Source organism: Bos grunniens, chromosome 1, assembly GCF_055505025.1.
Source record: "Bos grunniens cultivar Pamir isolate PY7600 chromosome 1, Bosgru_T2T1.0, whole genome shotgun sequence".
NCBI classification, from domain to species: Eukaryota; Metazoa; Chordata; class Mammalia; order Artiodactyla; family Bovidae; genus Bos; species Bos grunniens.
The window spans coordinates 21780851-21801125 of NC_141165.1; the positions used below are offsets into that span (position 1 = coordinate 21780851).

General features: G+C 36.8%; 1 protein-coding gene across 13 annotated transcripts in view; it reads right to left on the minus strand.

Moving 5' to 3' along the window:
* Positions 1-20275, minus strand: part of TOPBP1 (DNA topoisomerase II binding protein 1) — a 73018-nt gene that overhangs the window by 37874 nt on the left and 14869 nt on the right. For all 13 annotated transcript variants that reach the window (XR_015132155.1, XR_015132136.1, XR_015132141.1 and 10 more), the window contains 4 exons: positions 17267-17430; positions 16869-17119; positions 5385-5725; positions 4609-4781 (listed from right to left, as the gene is read on the minus strand). Coding sequence is in view for 10 of the 13 variants with exons in the window: in XM_086315961.1 (XP_086172087.1) it covers positions 4609-4781; positions 5385-5725; positions 16869-17119; positions 17267-17430 (929 nt within the window). In the remaining 3 variants the exon portion in view is untranslated. The remainder of the gene's footprint in view (positions 1-4608; positions 4782-5384; positions 5726-16868; positions 17120-17266; positions 17431-20275) is intronic.

Below are 20275 nucleotides of genomic sequence, written 5' to 3' on the forward strand. Positions count from 1 at the left end.
GGTTGTATTTCTTAAATTAAGCTAATCCTCTTACAATACCTACTCTAGGATAAAAATGTATTGTTAAAATTAAACTTTTAAAAATTAATTATTTAAAAATAAGCAAATTAAACCAGACTTACAAGAAATAACCAGAAAGATCATCTATTTAATTGGTCATCACCCACCTACCCACCTTGTCTTTCCTCCCAGTAAAAGACACGGAACAACTAGGGGAGCAAAGGATGAGTATGAATAACACAACTTCTAGCCCTACACCCCAACTTCTCTAAGCATTTTCAAGTATATCATTGGATCCTCTCAGTATTTGTGAAATACCAATATTTTACAAGTTATCATAAAGATACAACCTGGGAAAAGATGCAGAGAAATTAAGCGTCTTCCTCAAGATCACAGAATATTAAAGAGAACACCACCGTTTGAGATACAAACAGAAATGTCTTTCAGGACTTCTGGGTTTCAGGTCTAGTTCCTCACTTCTAAGATTTTGTCAAGTATCCCACATTTTCCCTAGTACTTTCAAGGATTCATTTTTCACATTTAACCCACTGATCAATTAATTTGGTACTTATTTTGGTATGAGATGTTGCTCCAATTTTATTGAATTATCTCTTCCTCAATAAGCTGAAACATCACCTTTATCATATACTAAATTCGTTTGTATTTAGGTCTATTTCTATGCTTTCTGTCTGTTCACTTAACTTTCTGCTACTTACAGACATACTATTATCTAGTGAGGTTTACAAAATATATTTAAATAACAATTCTATTTCAGAATTTTTATGACTTTCCTGCTTGCTAATATTTTCTTATGAATTTAAGAATTAGTCTGCTTATTGCCCTCTCTAAACAATTCCTTTATAATGTTTATAGTCTTCCTGTCCAAGAACAGGTACATCTTTTATACTCTTCAAGTCCTGTTTCCCTCAATAGCATTTTACAAGTTTCCGTAGCTCTTCCAAGTTTCACTTTCAACTTTTTTCTTAAATCAAAATATAGTTGACATACAATATTAGTTTAAGGTGTATGATATAGTGACTCAACATTTAAATAGATTACAAAAGATCAATACCAAATCTAATTACATCCCTGTGACTTTTAAATTTTATAACTGGAATTTTGTACCTCTTAATCCCCTTCACTAATTTTGCCCAGCCTCTTATTCCCTTCCCTTCTGCTGCTGCTGCTAAGTCGTTTCAGTCGTGTCCGACTCTGTGAGACCCCATCGACGGCAGCCCACCAGGCTCCCCCATCCCTGGGATTCTCCAGACAAGAACACTGGAGTGGGTTGCCATTTCCTCCCTTCTGGTGACCACTAATTTATTCTCTGTATCTATGAGTCTATTTTGGTTTTATTTTGTTCATTCATTTTCTTTCTTTTTAAGATTACATATCAGTTGCTACCTATTTATCTCTTACTACAGATTTAGTAAGAGACCTCTGTTTTCATTAGCTCTTCTAACTAGCTGCACATATGAAGGTCAGTGACTTATGTATATTAGTATTTTATGTAATCAGTTTGCTGAATTTTTCTATGAGCACTGCTTTAGTCTACTGCCATATTTTCTTACTGTTCTTTTCTACAATTTGTTTTTTCCAAAAGTTTATTGTTTAGTATAACCAAAGTATAGAACACAGCAAAAAAGGAAATATAAGATTTAGTGAATTATAAAATGAAAACCCTTATTTTCCCCACCCACGTCAGAAGACAGACTCTTACCAGTCACTCCAGAACCTCTCCAATATGCCTCTTCTGTTACTACCACCCCTCCCCTCCCATGTTAATAGCAGCCACTGTTTGGATATTTATAGTTATCACTTCCTTACTTTACAATGTCATAAACCTCTGTCCATAGTTCATCAGGTACTCTATCAGATCTAGTCCCTTAAATCTATTCCTCACTTCCAATGTATAGTCATAAGGGATTTGATTTAGGTCATACATGGTCTAGTGGTTTTTTCCACTTTCTTTAATTTCAGTCTGAATTTGGCAATAAGGAGTTCATGATCCGAGCCACAGTCAGCTCCCAGTCTTGTTTTTGCTGACTATATAGAGCTTCTCCATCTTTGGCTGCAAAGAATATAATCAATCTCATTTCGGTGTTGACCATCTGGTGATGTCCATGTGTAGAGTCTTCTCTTGTGTTGTTGGAAGAGGGTGTTTGCTATGACCAGTGCATTCTCTTGGCGGAACTCTATTAGCCTTTGCCCTGCTTCATTCTGTACTCCAAAGCCAAATTTGCCTGTTACTCCAGGTATTTCTTTACTTCCTACTTTTGCATTCCAGTCCCCTATAATGAAAAGGACACCTTTTTGGGGTGTTAGTACTAGAAGGTCTTATAGGTCTTCATAAAACTGTTCAACTTCAGCTTCTTCAGGGCACAGGTTGGGGCACAGACTTGGATTACCGTGATATTGAATCGTTTGCCTTGGAAACGAACAGAGATCATTCTGTCGTTTTTGAGATTGCATCCAAGTACTGCATTTTGGACTCTTTTGTTGACTATGATGGCTACGCCATTTTTCCTAAGGAATTTCTGCCCACAGTAGTAGATATAAAGGTCTATCTAGTCAAGGTTATGGTTTTTCCAGTGGTCATGTATGGATGTGAGAGTTGGACTATAAAGCAGAGCACCGAAGAATTGATGCTTTTGAACTGTGGTGCAGGAGAAGACTCTTGAGAGTCCCTTGGACTGCAAGGAGATCCAATCAGTCCATCCTAAAGGAGATCAGTCCTGGGTGTTCACTGGAAGGACTGATCTTGGAGCTAAAACTCCAATATTTTGGCCACCTCATGCGAAGAGCTGACTCACTTGAAAGACCCTGATGCTGGGAAAGACTGCTGGCAGGAGGAGAAGGGGATGACAGAGGATGAGATGGTTGGATGGCATCACCAACTCAATGGACATAGTTTTGGGTGGACTCTGGGAGTTGGTGATGGACAGGGAGGCCTGGTATGCTGCGGTTCATGGGGTTGCAAAGAGTCGGACATGACTGAGCAACTGAACTGAGCTGAACTTCCTTACTTTATCACTTCCCACCCTTAAACACTACATTTCATTTTTTATGTCTTTTGGCTTCCAGGTTCCCTCTTCTTTCCATGCCCCCTTTATATCTGTTGAAGATACTGGATCATGAGGTTTCATTATTTTGATAAGATTGTTTCAAGATGGTTGTATATTCTTCATAAGGAGGCATATGTCTAGTTTTCTCTTTATTTTGTGAATGTTGGTTTTCAATATCTAGATTCTTCCATTTATTAGGAGTCAAAATTTTACCATTTCTTCTTCACTCATTTGTTGGAATACCTCTATAAAGGGAAACTTTGTCTTATCTATTATTATGGATACAGTCTGATACAGACTGTACAGGAAGGCAGAATAAATACCAGATCCTTTCTCCTCATTTACCAGCTTTCAAAAATAATGAGTTGGTTTCCTAGCATCCTTCAAACATGGCCAATTAACTTAGTTTTTTGGTGCCATTAGGAAATCATGATTGAAATATTATTTGATGATGTCTGGAGCCACTGCTGCTATTGACACTTTTCCTGTCTTCGGCCAGTGGTGGTCCTTTTGACACAACCCTTCGTAGTAGTCTTCAATAATATATTTGTTCTCCATTCTGACAAAAGGTTCCAGACTCACTGGTATCTTTTCTGCCCCAGACGTAGAACTGATCATTTCTCTAAGCTTTACTTTCTTTTAGTGGGAAATGGTATTTTAAGGTCACAATGTGGGTACTGGTGTTGCTTGTTACTATTAGGTTGACAATGATATCTAGGCTTATAAATGGTTTTGAATTCCTCTTTGAACCAAGAGTTATTAAAAAGTTCTAAAATGTCCAGTTGATACAGTCTTCATTTTCCATTTCTACTATTCATTTCTAATTTTTTTAGAAATTAAAAACCTTCAGTGTAAATAGCATTCTTTATTTACAACATGCTTTTTCCCCGTTTAATGCCTTTCAATTTGAATTCAAACTTGTCTGATAATAAAATTGTACCCCTCTCTTTTCACATATCTTTGCCCATCTTTACTTTTTTCCCCAAATGTTCTGAATCACTTTGGTTTAGGTGTGGCTCTTGTTTTAAAGTATTTTAAGTGCTGTTTCATGATATAATCTAAAAGAACTTTTCCTTTAATGTGAAAGTTAGTCCATTTACAATTATTTATGTAACAGTTTTCTACTTTTTTTTTAAACAGCCACCATTAAAGTTCACTTAGGGGTTGGGCTAATTTAAAGAACTTTTAAATTCATTTTCTTTCTCCTAAAGTATTCATTATTTCTGCTTAACACTGCATTGCAGAGAAACAATGTATACTAAAAAAGAATATGGCACACAGAAGGAAATAACACTGAGACAAGCAGTATCTTTAAATATTCCTTTTCTTGGTAGTAAGCATTAATGCCTGTAGTCTTAATACTTGCTAAGTACTTGTCTAACATCATTCTCTCCCTTCCACTTTGAGCCACCACATCAGATATGCAACATACTCCTCATAAATATTATAAGAAATCCAGTGAAATGCTAATTTGTATGCTTTTCAGTAAGTAAAAACAAATAATATATACACCAAGAGGGCAAGTACTAAAAATACTACATACCTGGCTCCAAGGTGATTTGCTAAGAATGTCAATGAATCTTTTTCAGCTCCTACACATTGGCTGAATGAAAGAACACAACCCTCTAAAGGAGTCATTCCTGCCATAACTGGAACTGGTGTGAAGAGAGGATTTGACTTTGGATCAATTAAAGTCTGGTAGTCTATACACATTACCTTTTAAAAACAAGAAAAACATCATCATCAACCTGAAATAAGCAATTAGTGGTTAACACTGGTTCAGTTACAGTGAAAAGCAATTTTATTAATATAAATGTGTATATGCTCATTCACAATACATTTAAAATTATAATATTAAAATGTATCAGTCATTATATAGGATATTAAAATCAGATTTATCATTGAATTTCCTAAATATTGCTTTAAATTTAATTTCTTCCAATGTAGTTATCATTTTTCCTCTTAAGTCTTGGAAAGTTGAAAAAGTCAGTGGTTGAAATTATCATTGATAAGCCAACAAGATGCAATAATACATAAGTGCATGTCATGCTTTGGTAGTAGGAAAACAGGGAAAACCTAAATATGAGAAGACCTGGAGTCACTTTCCTAGGAAAGAATGCTGCTGATGTAGCCCCTCTATTCTACCAGGATTAGGACTAAGAAGCTTGTGTATTTTATTATTGATAATTTCCTTTGCTAAAAACAAAATCCAGACAGTGCCCAAACCCAAATACCAGTCTACCAAAACTAAAGTGCCAAAGATATATAGCTTCAGACACCCTTCAATACTACATTTGAACTGATGCGGTGTTTTCTTACCAGCCATGTGTTTGTTACAACTTCTCCCACAGTTGCCTGTACTTCACATCCCAGCAGAGGAACCACAGCATAATCAGCAACAACTCTGCTCTGAAGGGACACAATTTTTCCAGCATTTTCTCTTATGATGATTGCAATATTAGATTCATTTTCATTACTAAACCCCAAAACTAGGAAACTCTTTTGGCTAAATAAACCTTCTTCGGTAATTGTAGAAACATCAGGGAGGCAATGACTGATGGAAGACTGGTGTTCTTGCAGAGAAATATGAGTAGAATCATTACGGGGCTCCACATGAGTAGAGTCACTACAGAGCCCAACTTCAGACTTGGCAACTTCAACTGGAAAAGAAAAAGAAACGTTTTCTAACAGGTAATTTACTTTATAAAGTTTATCTCCTAGTAAGGATATAAAGGTAACAGGGAGCCTAAGAACTGTGACCACACTTACAAAACTAAGGCTTTATAAGTATACAATGAAGAAAGAATATGACCTACCCCATCCTCTGGGTTCCCAAGACAGCAATGAGTATCACCATCCTCGGATAAGAGCAATCATGTTAGTATTCTAGTATTCCTAGTATACTAGAAAATTGTGAGGCTCCAGTAACTCGAACTGGCAATGGCACCCTACTCCAGTACTCGTGCCTGGAAAATCCCATGGATGGAGGAACCTGGTGGGCTCCAGTCCATGGGGTCGCTAAGAGTCAGACAGGACTGAGTGACTTCACTTTCACTTTTCACTTTCATGCACTGGAGAAGGACATGGCAACCCACTCCAGTGTTCTTGCCTGGAGAATCCCAGGGACGGGCGAGCCTGGTGGGCTGCTGTCTATGGGGTCGCACACGACTGAAGTGACTTAGCAGTAGCAGTAACTCAAAAATTATGAAGCTCCAATAACTCCTCAAGGGGCTTCCCTTGTGGCTCCGCTGGTAAAGACTCTGCCTGTGATGCAGGAGACCTGAATTCAGTCCCTGGGTGGGAAGATCTGGAGGAGGGAAAGGCCACCCATTCCAGTATTCTGGCCTGGAGAATTCCATGGACAGTCCATGGGGTCACAAAGAGTCAAACACAACTGAGCAACTTTCAGCATTTTCCAAGCCCTGCTTCCTGGGATTCCAACAGCCTGAAGGCTAGTCAAAGATTCTTTTCTATTTACATAGAGTTAGTTGCTCAGCTATGTCTGACTCTTTGTGACCCCATGTACTACAGCCTGCCAGGCTTCTCTGTCCATGGGATTCTCCAGACAAGAACACTGGAGTGAGTTGCCATTTCCTTCTGGGGATTTTCCCGACCCAAGAAATTGAACCTGGGTCTCCCACATTCCAGGGAGATTCTTTACCATCAGAGCCACCAGGAACATAGGCACTGTACTTAAGTGCTTTTCGTGCATGTAATTAATGCTTATGATAATATAAGGCTAGTTCTATTGCTGTATCTACACCCATCCTTCAAGAAGAATGTCAGGTCTAAACAGGTTATATAATTTCTCTAAGGTCACACAGTTATTAGCTGGCAGAAATGAGATATAAACCAAAGTTTGTCTGACTGCAGGGTCCGTAACATTATGTTATAGTTGTTCTAGTTGCTAAGTCGTGTCCCACTCTTTTCTGACTCCATGGACTGTAGCCAGCCAGGATCCTCTGTCCATGGGATTTCCCAGGCAAAAACACTGAAGTGGGTTGCCATTTCCTTCTACAGGGGATCTTCCTGACCTAGGTATTGAACCCACATCTCCTGCACAGCAGGCGGATTCTTTACTGCTGAGCCACCAGGGAAGCCATCTTCTTATTTCTATCCTCATCTCCAACAGGCAGAACTCTCTTCATTTTAATTACTGTATATGGGTGTGTGTGTGTGTGTGTACATATATAAATGACTCTTTACACTTTTAAACTAATTACTGTATATACACATTCATACAGTCATTAGTTGAAAAGTGAAAAGTCATGCTTATTGGAGAAAAGTATATATAAAGTGTGCATATATATATATATAAAATAAAGTATGTATATACACACTTTAATTTCTACTTAATGCAAATATTTAAATTGCTCTGAGACTCTGAAGAAGCTGTTCTGTCTAGAGCATTTACTAATCAGTATGTCAGGAGATTCTCTGACCTTCAGTTTGATACTGTAAGGAATAAAGGAATACTGTAAGGAATAAAGTGTATCTATAATTTAGAGGGATGTATTCCCAATGGCTCAGCAGGTAAAGAATCTGCCTGCAATGCAGGAGACGCAGGAGACTAGGGTTTAATTCTGGGTCAGGAAGTTCCCCTGGAGGAGGAAATGGCTACTCACTCCAGTATTCTTGCCTGAAAAATGCCAGGAAAGAGGAGCCTGGTAGGCCACAGTCTAAAGGGTCACAAAGAGTCAGACATGACTGAGCACACATGAGGATGAATAAGCCTAGATGGAAATAAAGGTGACATGATACTATAAAACATTTAGAAAGCAGTTTTAAATGTATAATATAAAATGTAAAAACAAATTTTTTTTTGCATTAAAAATGCTCACAATCACATCTCGGAGGAAAAAAACAACTTTGATGTTTCTGTGTAATTGGTGAGGTGTAAGAACAAAGAAACCAGCGGGAATTTTAGAATACTACAGTAAAAACTGGAGAAGGAAATGGCAACCCACTTCAGTATTCTTGCCTGGAAAATTCCACAGACAGAGGAGCCTGGTGGGCTACAGTCCATGGGGTCGCAGAGTTGGCCATGACTGAACACATCAGTACATACTATAAAAACAAACTAGAAATACTATGTTCTTCTAAATTATAAGTAAAACCCTGAAGTTATTAAAGGTTCAGAATAAAATAACACATTTTATAGCAGTTCATTTACTAATAGAACCCTCTTTTCAAACAGATGTCATTTGGAAGCCCAACAGACACTTTTTCATAGCTTTTTCAACATGAAGTAAACACTTAATTACATTCTTTCAAAGGTACTTGGGGATTCACTGAGATTTACTATCACCAAATCCTTTCAAAGTCAGTACACTACTAGCTGCTTCAGAAAGGAAGATTTGAGAAACTAATTGCCTTACTCCAACAACCACCCTTGTTGAAGGATAGCACATAAAACTGCTTCCAGTCAATAGGTGGTCTTTTTGTACTAAAACATCCTAAAAAATTAGGGTGATCTGATATGATACACTACTAAAGCATAAGGAAATGGTCTGACAAAAATCATTTTTCAGAACAACATGAACAGTGTGGATTATTAAATATTGTTTTAAACTGAAAAAAAGAGGAAAATTGAAATTCTCTAAAAATATGTCAAAAATAAATAAATAAAAATATGGCCAGCTAGACATGCAGAACCCTCTCACCATAAAACACCTAAAAATAGAGGATGAAGTATTAAAGGTATCATTATAAATGCAAAGCTGAGTTTGCAAAAAAGCAAGGTAAATTCTCAAATGCTAAAAATGAAGTGGAAGTATGAATCCAGAGCATTAAGTAATCACTAAAGGTAACAATTACCATCTATTTTCACAGTGACCAACACCCTTAGGATTTAAGGATGTCATGTAGAGGGACAGGAGTCAAGCCTTTTATCCCACACTAATTAGAGGTGGGGAAGAATATATGCTTCCACTCAGAAACCCTAAAGGAAGATGCCTTCAGTAAAAATGTCCATCAAAAACCAATCAACCACCACCATGTTCACCCTGCAAAAAGAGATGAGTAGTACACGATTTTGGCTTTTAGGGGGTGGGGGGGGTGGTTGTCAACACATCTCTCTTGGGAATCTGTCATCATAGGCTGGTCCTCAGAGTAGGTTAGGGCCTGATGGTCCAAAAACATCTAGCTAATAAGTAACTTAGGGGTGTCCTAAGTTGGGAAATTCCTAGGCTCCTGGCAGGTTTAATCATAAACTTTATCTGGAGGACCAAATTCTCTTCCCAGGCTTCTTAGGACCTCAAGTCCTAACGAGAAAGAGTTTATATAATAAATATCACAAAACACATGAGGAAGCCAAGCATCATGAACAACAATCAAGAGAACTACCCCGGTTCTTCATTCAGATGTTGCAATAGGTTTAAAATGTCTCAAGAAATAAAGCAAAACCCCCCCACAAATACAGAACAACACACTACTTAAAGAACTAGGACTTCTATGAACTGAAAAATACTGAAAGTGAAAGTTTAATGGATGGGTTAAACATATTAGGCAATAGCTAAACAGAAAAACAGTGTTGTAGAAGGAAAATCTGAAGAAATTACATTAATAAATAAAAAGATGAAATTAGAAGGACAGATTAAGGACACAGAGCTAAAGGGGAGTTACAGAATACAGAGAATGAAGGAAAGCAATATTCAAACACATAATAGATGAAAAATTTTTAAAAACTAATAAAGGAAAAAAAAATCACTAATTCTCTGATTCAAAAAGTACAATGATTTGCAAATAAGACAGATAAATGGTAAAACTCCAGGACACACACAAAAAAGGTATTAAAAATAGAGAAAAAAGATGCTGCTGCTGTTTAGCCACTAAGCTGTGTCAGACTCTTGCGACTCCATGGACTGCAGCCTGCCAAGTTCCTCTATCAATGGAATTTTGCAGGCATAAACACTGGAGCAGGTTGCCATTTGGTACTTCAGGGGAACTTCCCAACTCAGGGATCAAACCCTCATCTCTTGTGTCTCTTGCACTGGCAGGTGAATTTTTAACCATTAGCACCACCAGAGAAAAAAAGATTTCCTACAAAAGAATGACAAGTAAGCTGACATCTGACTTCTTAATTAGCAGTCATGGAAACAGATGACAAAGAAAAAATATCTCCCAAGAGCTCTGACAAATTAACTGTCTAGAACTGTCTTTTAAGGACAAGGGCAAAATAAAGACATTAACAGAAATTTCCAAAGGATATATCTTAAGAAAAAAGAAAATTATTTCAAAGGAGAGAGATCAGATGCAATAAGGAATCAGGAGCAAAGAAGTAGCTAAATATGCTGGTAAATCAAAACAATTACTGAATATAGAAAACAACAATGCCTAATTGTGAGATTAAAGGACAATGAAAATACAAGACGAAATCACATAAGCTGAATATATTAATGAGTGCATGTGTAGAGAGTATGGTTGGTAGTGATGCTGAAGATAAACGTTATAAGGTTCTTAAATTATTCACAAGAAAGACAAAAATTCTAATTAATTTTAAATTTTAAGCTATGATGTGCATTAGATTTTCAAGGGTAAACACTGAAAACATAAAACAGTATATATAAACTTCCAAATCAGTAGAGGGAAAGATGCAGAGTTGGAAGTGTGATCTGGGGAAGGAAAAGGCAAGCTCAACCCATCCAAAAGACAAAAATGTTAAAAAAACAAACGAAAACCAAGGAAGCATGGAAAAATGGGACAAATAGCACAGAACAAGAGGGTAGAAAATAATCCAAATATATCACAAGTAACAACAAATGTAAATCAACCAATTTTCAATTAAAAGAAAGTCACACTAAAAAAATACCTATGTGAAGCAGGCATAGGTGTTTTAATATCAGATAAAATAGATCTTAAGTAAACGAAAAATTAGGAAAATGAGGATCCCCATGTAATAAGACTTCAAAATACACACAAAAGAACTGAATGTGACAGAACTGCATGGAAAAAGTGACAGTCACCATTACAATAGAGGAGTTTAACATCTATTTCATTAATGCATAGATAGAACTGACAAAACTTGATTACATCATACAAATGTATAAAATTTCCAAATAATCATAGAAAACATTTTTCTGAGGCACAGAAAAATATTTACAAAAACTACTTACTAAACACCTCACAGACCAAATATATGATAAAATTAGAAAACATTTAGAACAGAATATTTTGGTGACCTGATGCAAAGAATAGACTCATTAGAAAAGACCCTGAAGCTGGGAAAAATTAGAGGTAAAAAGAGAAAGGTGCAGCAGAGGATGAGATGGCTAGATAGCATCACTGACTTAATGGATACGAGTTTGAGCAAACTCCAGGAGATAGTGAATGACAGGAAAGCCTGGAGTGCTTCAGTCCATGGGGTGGCAGAGTCAGACACGACTCTGCGAGTGAGTAACAACAATAACAAATTACAAAAATTCTACATAAAAGATCTTTTGGGACTTCTCTGGTGGTAAAGTAGATAAGGATCCACCTGCCAAAGCAGGGGACATGGGTCTGATTCCTGGTCTGGGAAGAGTCCACATGCTGTGGACTCCATGTGCCTCAACTGCTGAGCCCATGCCACAACCACTAGAACCCAAGTGCTCTAGAGCCTGTGCTCCACAGGAGAAGTCCCCGTAAGGAGGAACCCACGCCCTGCAATGAGAAGCCTGTGCACTGCAACTAGAGGAACCTTTGCTCTCCAAAACTAGAGAAAGCCTGTGTGCAGCAATGAAGACCCAGTGCGATCAAAATATAAAATAATTAAAAAAATATATATTTTGAAATACAACTAGTTGAGTGAGTACTTTGAGAGAAATCTATTGACATACTTAGATAAAAAGACTAACAAAAAAAAGAAAGCAAATCGTGCAACTCAAGAAATCAGAAGGAAAAAAATAAATTTATGAATGAAATTAGTTTCCTAAAACGACTATTAAAATTAGCCATTAAGCTTCCTAGAAAACACAGCTTACAAAAGTTGATGCAGAAAAAAACACAACTGAACAGTCTTATATCCATTAAGTGAATTAGTACTATAAAATTTTCTTACAAAGAAACACTAGGCCCAGAGAGATGAGTTTCATCACACATTCAAGGATAGGGAACCCCAATGATACACAAACTCTGAGATTTAAAAAAAAAAAAGGAAAAAATAACCCCACAATCTACCACAAACTGAGATTTTTTTAAAAAGAAAGAATAATCCTCAATCCACTCAATTAATAACACAATCCAACAAAGATAACAGACAAAGGAAAAGTATAGGCCAGTATCACACTGAGTAGATAAAAGCCTAAATCAAATATTAGCAAACTAAATATAGTAATGTGTAAAAAAGATGAATATATCACATCCAGAAGAATTTAAACTTGATTTGACAATATAAAATCTAATACGATTTATCACAGCAAGAAGGAAAAACCATATGATAATTCCAATGAACAGAGGAAAAGCATGTAATACCCAGATCAAAGTTCTAAAGAAGAATAAAAACAAAACTTTTATGAGAAAACATATGAGAAAGTTTCATGACTAGCTTTCGTAATGATTTCTTAATTATGACACCAAAAATACAGGCAATGAGGAAAAAACAGATAAACTGGACTTCATCACAGTTAAAACTTTCATCTACCAAAGAACACAATGTGAAAACACTACCCAAAGAAGGGGGAACATATATACAAATCAAATAACTGATAAGAGATCAATATTCAGAATATATAAAGAACTCCTACTACTCAGGAACAAAAAACAGTCAACCCGATTGAATAAACATTTCTCCAAAGAAGATATATAGATGGCCAATAAGAGCAGGAAATGATGCACAACATCACTAATCAGGGAAATGAAAATCAAAACCATCAGTGAGATATCACTTCAAATCCATTAGGATGACTTTTATATGAAAAAAAAAAAAAAGGAAATACAGTATGTTCTAAGGATATAGAGAAACTAGAACTTTTGTGCATAGCTGGTGAAGATGTAAAGTAGTTCAGCACTGTGGAAAACAGCAAGATAGTTTCCCAAAAAGTTAAACATAGAATTACCATGACTTATCAATTCCACCTCTGAGACTATATCTAAAAGAACTGAAAGCAGGAACTTGAACAGATATCTGTACACCAATGTTCATAGCACCATAATTTACAACAGCCAAAGGTAAAGACAACTCAAGTGTCCATCAACAGAAAATGGAACAGACAATTCCAAAATACAGTGGAGTATTATTCAACTTTAATAAGGAATGATATTCTGACACATGCTAAAACATGGCCTTGAGGACATAATGCTAAGTGAAATAAGCCAGACACAAAAGGTATTGTCTTGAGTCCATGTATATGAGCTAACTAGAATAGTCAAATTCATAGAGACAGAAATATAATGGTGGATACCAGGAAACGGGCTGGAGGAATATAGAGTTACTATTTAAGGCCTATAAAGTTTCAGTTTGGGAAGATAAAGTTCTGGCATGGATGGTAATGATGGTGGCAAAACTATGTGAATATAATTAATACCACTAAACTGTATATCTAAGGACGGTTAAAATGGTCAATTTTATGTCAGGCATATTTTACCACAATTTTTAAAAAACTCAATACCCAAAATGTTCTTATTCAAAATGTTTTATTCTTGTATATCAGTAAAATATAATTTTAAGAATTAAAATATCAAATGAACAGACACAAAATACAAAAAATTAGGGATAGTTGTAACATAGCATGTCTAGTATCTTATGACTCGTTATACTTTATTGAAAAACATAAACTGTATGCTGATATTCTATATTCATGGACAGGAAGATCTTTTTATTGTAAAGATGTCAATGCTGCTCCAAATAATTTCAGTACAATCCCAACCGAATTCCCATACAGATTTATTCAAACTGACAAATTAATTTTAAAAATTTATATAGAAGCAAAAGTTCAAGAATAGTTAAGAAACTTTTGTAAAGGAAACTGGAGGGCCTTGACATTTCAGATATCAAAACATATTACAAAAGCTATTAAAATAAGATGGTTTATCAGTGAAGTATCTCAATGGAACAGAATAAAAAGCCTAAACACAGATCCCCACTTAACAGACCCTTAATAAATGACAGGGGCAAGAGGGCAAATTAGTAGACAAAGGATGGCCTATTCAAAAAAGTTTGAGAATAAGTGATTATTTACACTGATAATTTGAATGCTTCTTATCAAATGCAAAAATCAACTCCATGTGGACTGAAGACGAAATGTGAAAAAGCAAAACTTTAAGACTTTTAAAATACAACTTTATGACTTTCAGATAGGAAAACTTACATAAAACAGAAAAACACAAACCACAAAATAATGGATTAAAAAACCTACTTTACAGGAAACTCAAACAGGGGCTCTGTATCAACCTAGAGGGGGTGGGATGGGGATGGAGATGGGAGGGAGTTTCAAAAGGGAGGGGATGTATGTATACATATAGCTGATTCACGTCGAGGTTTGACAGAAAACAGCAAAACTGTGTAAAGTGATTATTCTTCAATAAAAAATAAATTAATTAAAACAAAATATAGCCAAATAACACTCAAAAAGATACTCTACCTTATTAGCAATGTTATAAAATTAAAACCACAATGAGATCCCACTCTATACCCATCAAATTAATAAGAATTTCAAGCCTTATGAGAAATACTAAATGTTAAAAGGATGTGCAACAACAGCAACACTTACTATTGTTCTAGTATAAAGTGGTAAACTAAAACACTCGAGAAAGCAATACGCTTTATGTAAGAAAGTAGAAGACATGCTTATCCCAGGAATCAGTCATCCCACCCTAGAGAAATTCTTGTTCACGTGCAGAGACACACACAAGAACAATTTCAGCAGTACTGTTTGTTATTAGAAAACAAAACAAAAAAACCACAATAAAAATCTCCTCAGGAAGGGCAATAGATAAACTATGGCATGTTCATATACCAGTGTGATATATTCATAACCAGTTACTAGGATGAGATGAGTATCTTGCATGTTTAGGGAGAAGGCAATGGCAACCCACTCCAGTACTCTTGCCTGGAGGGTCCCGTGGACGGGGGAGCCTGGTGGGCTGCAGTCCGTGGGGTCGCTGGGAGTCAGACACGACTGAGTGACTTCACTTTCACTTTTCACTTTCATGCATTGGAGAAGGAAATGGCAACCCACTCTAGTGTTCTTGCCTGGAGAATGCCAGGGACGGGGGAGCCTGGTGGGCTGCCGTCTCTGGGGTCGCACAGAGTCAGACACGACTGAAGTGACTTAGCAGCAGCAGCAGCAAAAGAGTACATATCATGTACGATTTATGTAAGTTAAAATACACACAAAACAAAACAGTGTGTATATTACTTACAGATATATATATGTTATCAACTACTAAGAAAATGAGGATGGATTCACAGGAGAATTTTGACCAAACAGAATATCCTATAGTTTTTAAACAGTTAGATTAGTAGTATATGGTTATTTGTTAAATTATTCTTTATATCTTTTTGGATGAATTAAATACTCTATAATAAAAAGTATTTAAAAAGTAGAAATGCTGTTTACAACTTTTCACTGGCAATTGTGTTTAGCACACTGAGAAGACTACATCCTGAGACAGTAGTCTACAGTGCAGCATTATACTCATTAAAGCTACAATTACAAACTAATAGGCATTTGTTATAAGGTTAAAATACCTTGTAACAAATACCTTGCCGGACTAGATGAAGCTGCCGGACTAGATGAGGCACCAGCTGGAAACAAGATTGCCGGGAAAAATACCAATAATCTCAGATATGGAGATGACACCACCCTTATGGCAAAAAGCGAAGAGGAACTAAACAGCCTCTTGATGAAAGTGAAAGAGGAGAGTGAAAAAGCTGGCTTAAAACTCAACATTCAAAAAACTAAGATCATGGCATGGCGTCTGGTCCCATCACTTCACGGCCAATAGATGGGGAAACAATAGAAACAGTGACAGACTTTATTTTCTTGGCTCCAAAATCTCTGCATGTGGTGACTGCAGCCATGAAATTAAAAGACACTTGCTCCTTGGAGGAAAAGCTATGACCAACCTAGACAGCATATAAAAAAGCAGAGACATTACCAAAGGTCCATATAGTCAAAGCTATGGTTTTTCCAGTAGTCATGTATGGATGTGAGAGTTGGACCATAAAAAGAACTGATGCTTTTGAACTGTGGCATTGGAGAAGACTCTTGAGAGTCTCTTGGACTGAAAGGAGATCAAACCAGTCAATCCTAAAGGAAATCAGTCCTGAATATTCATTGGAAGGACTGATGCTGATACTCCAATCCTTTGGCCACCTGATGCAAAGAACTGACTCATTGGAAAAGACCCTGATGCTGGGAAAGATTGAAGGCGGGAGAAGGAGGCAACAGAGGATGAGATGGTTGGATGGCATCACCAACTCGATGGACGTGAGTTTGAGCAAGCTTCAGGAGTTGGTGATGGACAGTGAAGCCTGGCGTGCTACAGTCCATGGGGCTGCAAAGAGTCAAACACAACTGAGCATCTGAACTGAACTGACCCCTGTAATAAACTCAGGATGTTACAAACACACAAACCAAGTGACAGTATTTAAAAACCAGACCCAAGAGGTACAGGTGAACTGAAGAGAAAAAAGGGACTCAGAAAGTCTAGAATCTCTTAGCGTTGCCTGCTTAAAAGAAAAAAAAGTAACACAAATAAAACTTCAAGGGAAGAAAGAGGTTAGTATAACCTAAATTCTAAAGAACCTGGCAGAAATCACGTAAGTATGTATTCTGTTACCAAAATATTTAATGACTGTTAACACTGGTCATTCTTTCTTACCTACTGTGGGGTTATTAGTCTGATACTGAGAGAGCAGATCTTCATCAGCTTGCTCATGCTTCTCCTCAGGAACAAAGTCACTCTTAGAGAAGCTGTTGTTCTTCCTTTTCAAAAGGGCTGTTTTACTTTCAGGTGGATCTGAAACTGGAATTTCCACTGGCTGGTAGTTAACGTGGATGTATGGCTCTTCAGGAAGCATGTAGCCTTTACTAAAACACTCTAGCAACCATTTTGCTCCCACTACATGCGGCCTACAAAAACAGTACAGTTATATATTAGTTTAAACCATAAATACCATTATCCCATGTACCATGCAGTTTCCATAACTGCCAGGATATGCAATTTTAAGGAAAATCATTACAGAGTAGAAATTGCTTTGAATCAAAAACTGAAAAAACCTGTGGGCTGATTTATCCCAAAACTGCTTCAATTCATCATCATCATCTCCCACAATAACATGAGTTACATCTTCATTGAGCTGATTAAAACGAACTCCACCTCCACTATTAATAAGTCTTCTCAGTTTATCTAGCTTTCTGCCATTAAAACCACAAAGATAGATCTGCAATGAAAAAAAAAAAAAAAAACATTGGCTTTAGATTAACACATTTAAAATGGCCTATTTCTCTCAATAGAAATCTATTTATTGAAAGTGTGATCTAAACCCATTACGTGTAAATAAGGCAACCTTTATATTTACATTTTAAATATATTAAGAAGTATATTCTGAAACTTTGATTTCTAAATAATTCTTAAATTTTATCACTTCTTCACAATCCCATAACATTATTACCCATTACTGATAAGTACTGAAAATTTAAATAAAATAGAAACCAGAATAATTCAAATATCTTCTGAATATTAGTGCACAGCAATTTCTAAAATGTAGGTAGCTTCTTAAACTGGTCTTACTACTTGTAAATTTCCAAGTAATTACTGAAATAAACTGGAGTTAAATATGTGAATTCAGAAAATCTAGGTTTAAATTTGGGGTCGGCTACCAATGATTAACCACATGACCACTTCAACATACTAGGCTTTTTCTTTGGTGGTGTGGGTCTTCGTTGCTGCGCGAGGGCTTTCTTTAGCTGTGGCAGGTGGATGCTACTCGTGAGGATGTGCAGATTTCTCAATGCAGTGGCTTCTCTTTTTGTAGGGAATAGGCTCTAGGGTGTGCGGGCTCAGCAGCTGTGACACATATGCTTAGCTGCCTGACGGCATGGGAAGCTTCAGAGTGCGAGCGTGCTCAGTTTGTGTCCAAATCTTTTCTACTCTATGGACTGTATGTAGCCTGCCAGGCTCACTCCACTGTCCATGGGATTTTACTGCCAAGAATACTGGAGTGGGTTACCATTTCCTACTCCAGGCGATCTTCCCAACCCAGGGATCAAACCCTCGTCTCCTGCATTGCAGGTGAATTTTTTATTGCTGAGCCACTGAAGAATCTTCCCAGACCAGGGATCAAACCTGTGTCCTCTGCACTGGGAGGTGGATTCTTAATGATTGGACTACCAAGCAAGTCCAACTTAGACTATTTAAATCAGTTTTCTTCCTTATATACTGAAATACAGTTTTCATAGTTGATTAAACAAAAAAAATTAGGTCAAAGAGCTAAGCACAACGCTTTGAGGATGAAACATATTCAGTAACTTATTTTTAACCATCAATATGTGCACATGTGAGATGTGAGAGTTGGACTATAAAGAAAGCTGAGCACCGAAGAATTGTTGCTTTTGAACTGTGGTGTTGGAGAAGACTCTTGAGAGTCCCTTGGACCGCAAGGAGATCCAATCAGTCAATCCTAAAGGAGATCAGTCCTGAATATTCATTGGAAGGACTGATATTGAAGCTGAAATGCCAATACTTTGGTCACCTAATGTGAAGAACTAACTCATTGGAAAAGACTATGATACTGGGAAAGACTGAAAGCAGGAGAAGGGGATGACTGAGGATAAGATGGTTGGATGGCATCACCAACTCAATGGACATGAGTTTGGGTAAACTCTGGGAGTTGGTGATGGACAGGGAGGCCTAGTGTGCTGCAGTCCATGGGGACGCAAAGAGTTGGACATGACTGAGCAACTGAACTGAACGGAAATCAATTTAATCAATATTACTATATTGTATCTTCTTCTTCTCTATTTTACAAAATGGATCTTTTAAAAATGTCTTAATCTATTCCAAACTGCATTTATATCCCAAACTAAATAACCTCCATCACTAGATTACATTTTAACAAAAATGAGTAATCATACATTTCCTATAAGAATAATTAAGTCACATCCAGAATTAGTAGAGTCTAGAGAAAAGATTACACAACACCTCCTATTCTATTAATAAACTGTTAAGTTTTAAAAGTATAGAAAGGAAGGTAATTTGCCCAATTTCCTGAAGATTAAAATAAGAAAGTTAAGTCTTTGCTTAACTTTAACTAGTTAACTAACTCCTTGAGAATTAGTGCATAGCCTATTCAGTCTACAAGCAAGAAATATACTAAGTATTTAGTTCTAAAAAATATATAAGATGTTACCATCAAGGCATTTATTAGACAGTTACTCAGACACTAAAAAATTAAATAGCCCAAGAGATATTAAACAAAGTGGTGTACCTAATCTTTAGAAATACAGGCTTTGTGGAGTAAATGGCTAGTTACTTACTGTCTGTGAGATTCTGGACAAGAACTTTAATCCTCTGAGTTTCAGCCTCAATAATATCCATTTGAGTTATTTGTGGGAATTAAATGGGATTATATATGACATACTAACATGTATATGAAATAATCAGCACAGTGTCTCACTTATTATAAACAACAAATGACAATTATAAATAAAAATCCATTAAGTGGTTCAGAAACTAAATGGTCTCAAAATACAGTAGATAGGATTTCCCTGGTGGTCCAGTGGTTAAGAATCCGTACTGCTAATGCAGGGGACAGGGATTCGATCCCTGGTCTAAAAAATCCACATGCCACAGAGTAACTAACTCTATTTACCCCAAACACTGAGCCTGTGTGCTACAACTACCGAAGCCTGTGCTCCTAGAGCCCAGGCTCTGCAACGAGAGAAGGCACTACAATGAACCACAGCCCCTGCTTGAAGCAATTAGACAACGCCTGATCACAGCAATGAAGATCCAATGCAGCCAAAAAAACCCCCACAGTACATGGGAAGATTAAGGTAGTTAGGAGGGTTCAAAGAAGATTTGAAAAATGATATGAAGTTTAATGGATGACATATAAAGGTACATCCCAAGCAAAGAGACCCTAATAGCTAAAAGACAAACACGGCCTAATGAGTGCATTTGCTTAGCTTGAGTGGTGGGCTTCTGTAGGTAAGGAGCAAGCCCAACTCTGAAGGGTCTTCAGAGTGAAGCTACAAGTACCAACGTGTATTATCGCTTAGTGCATT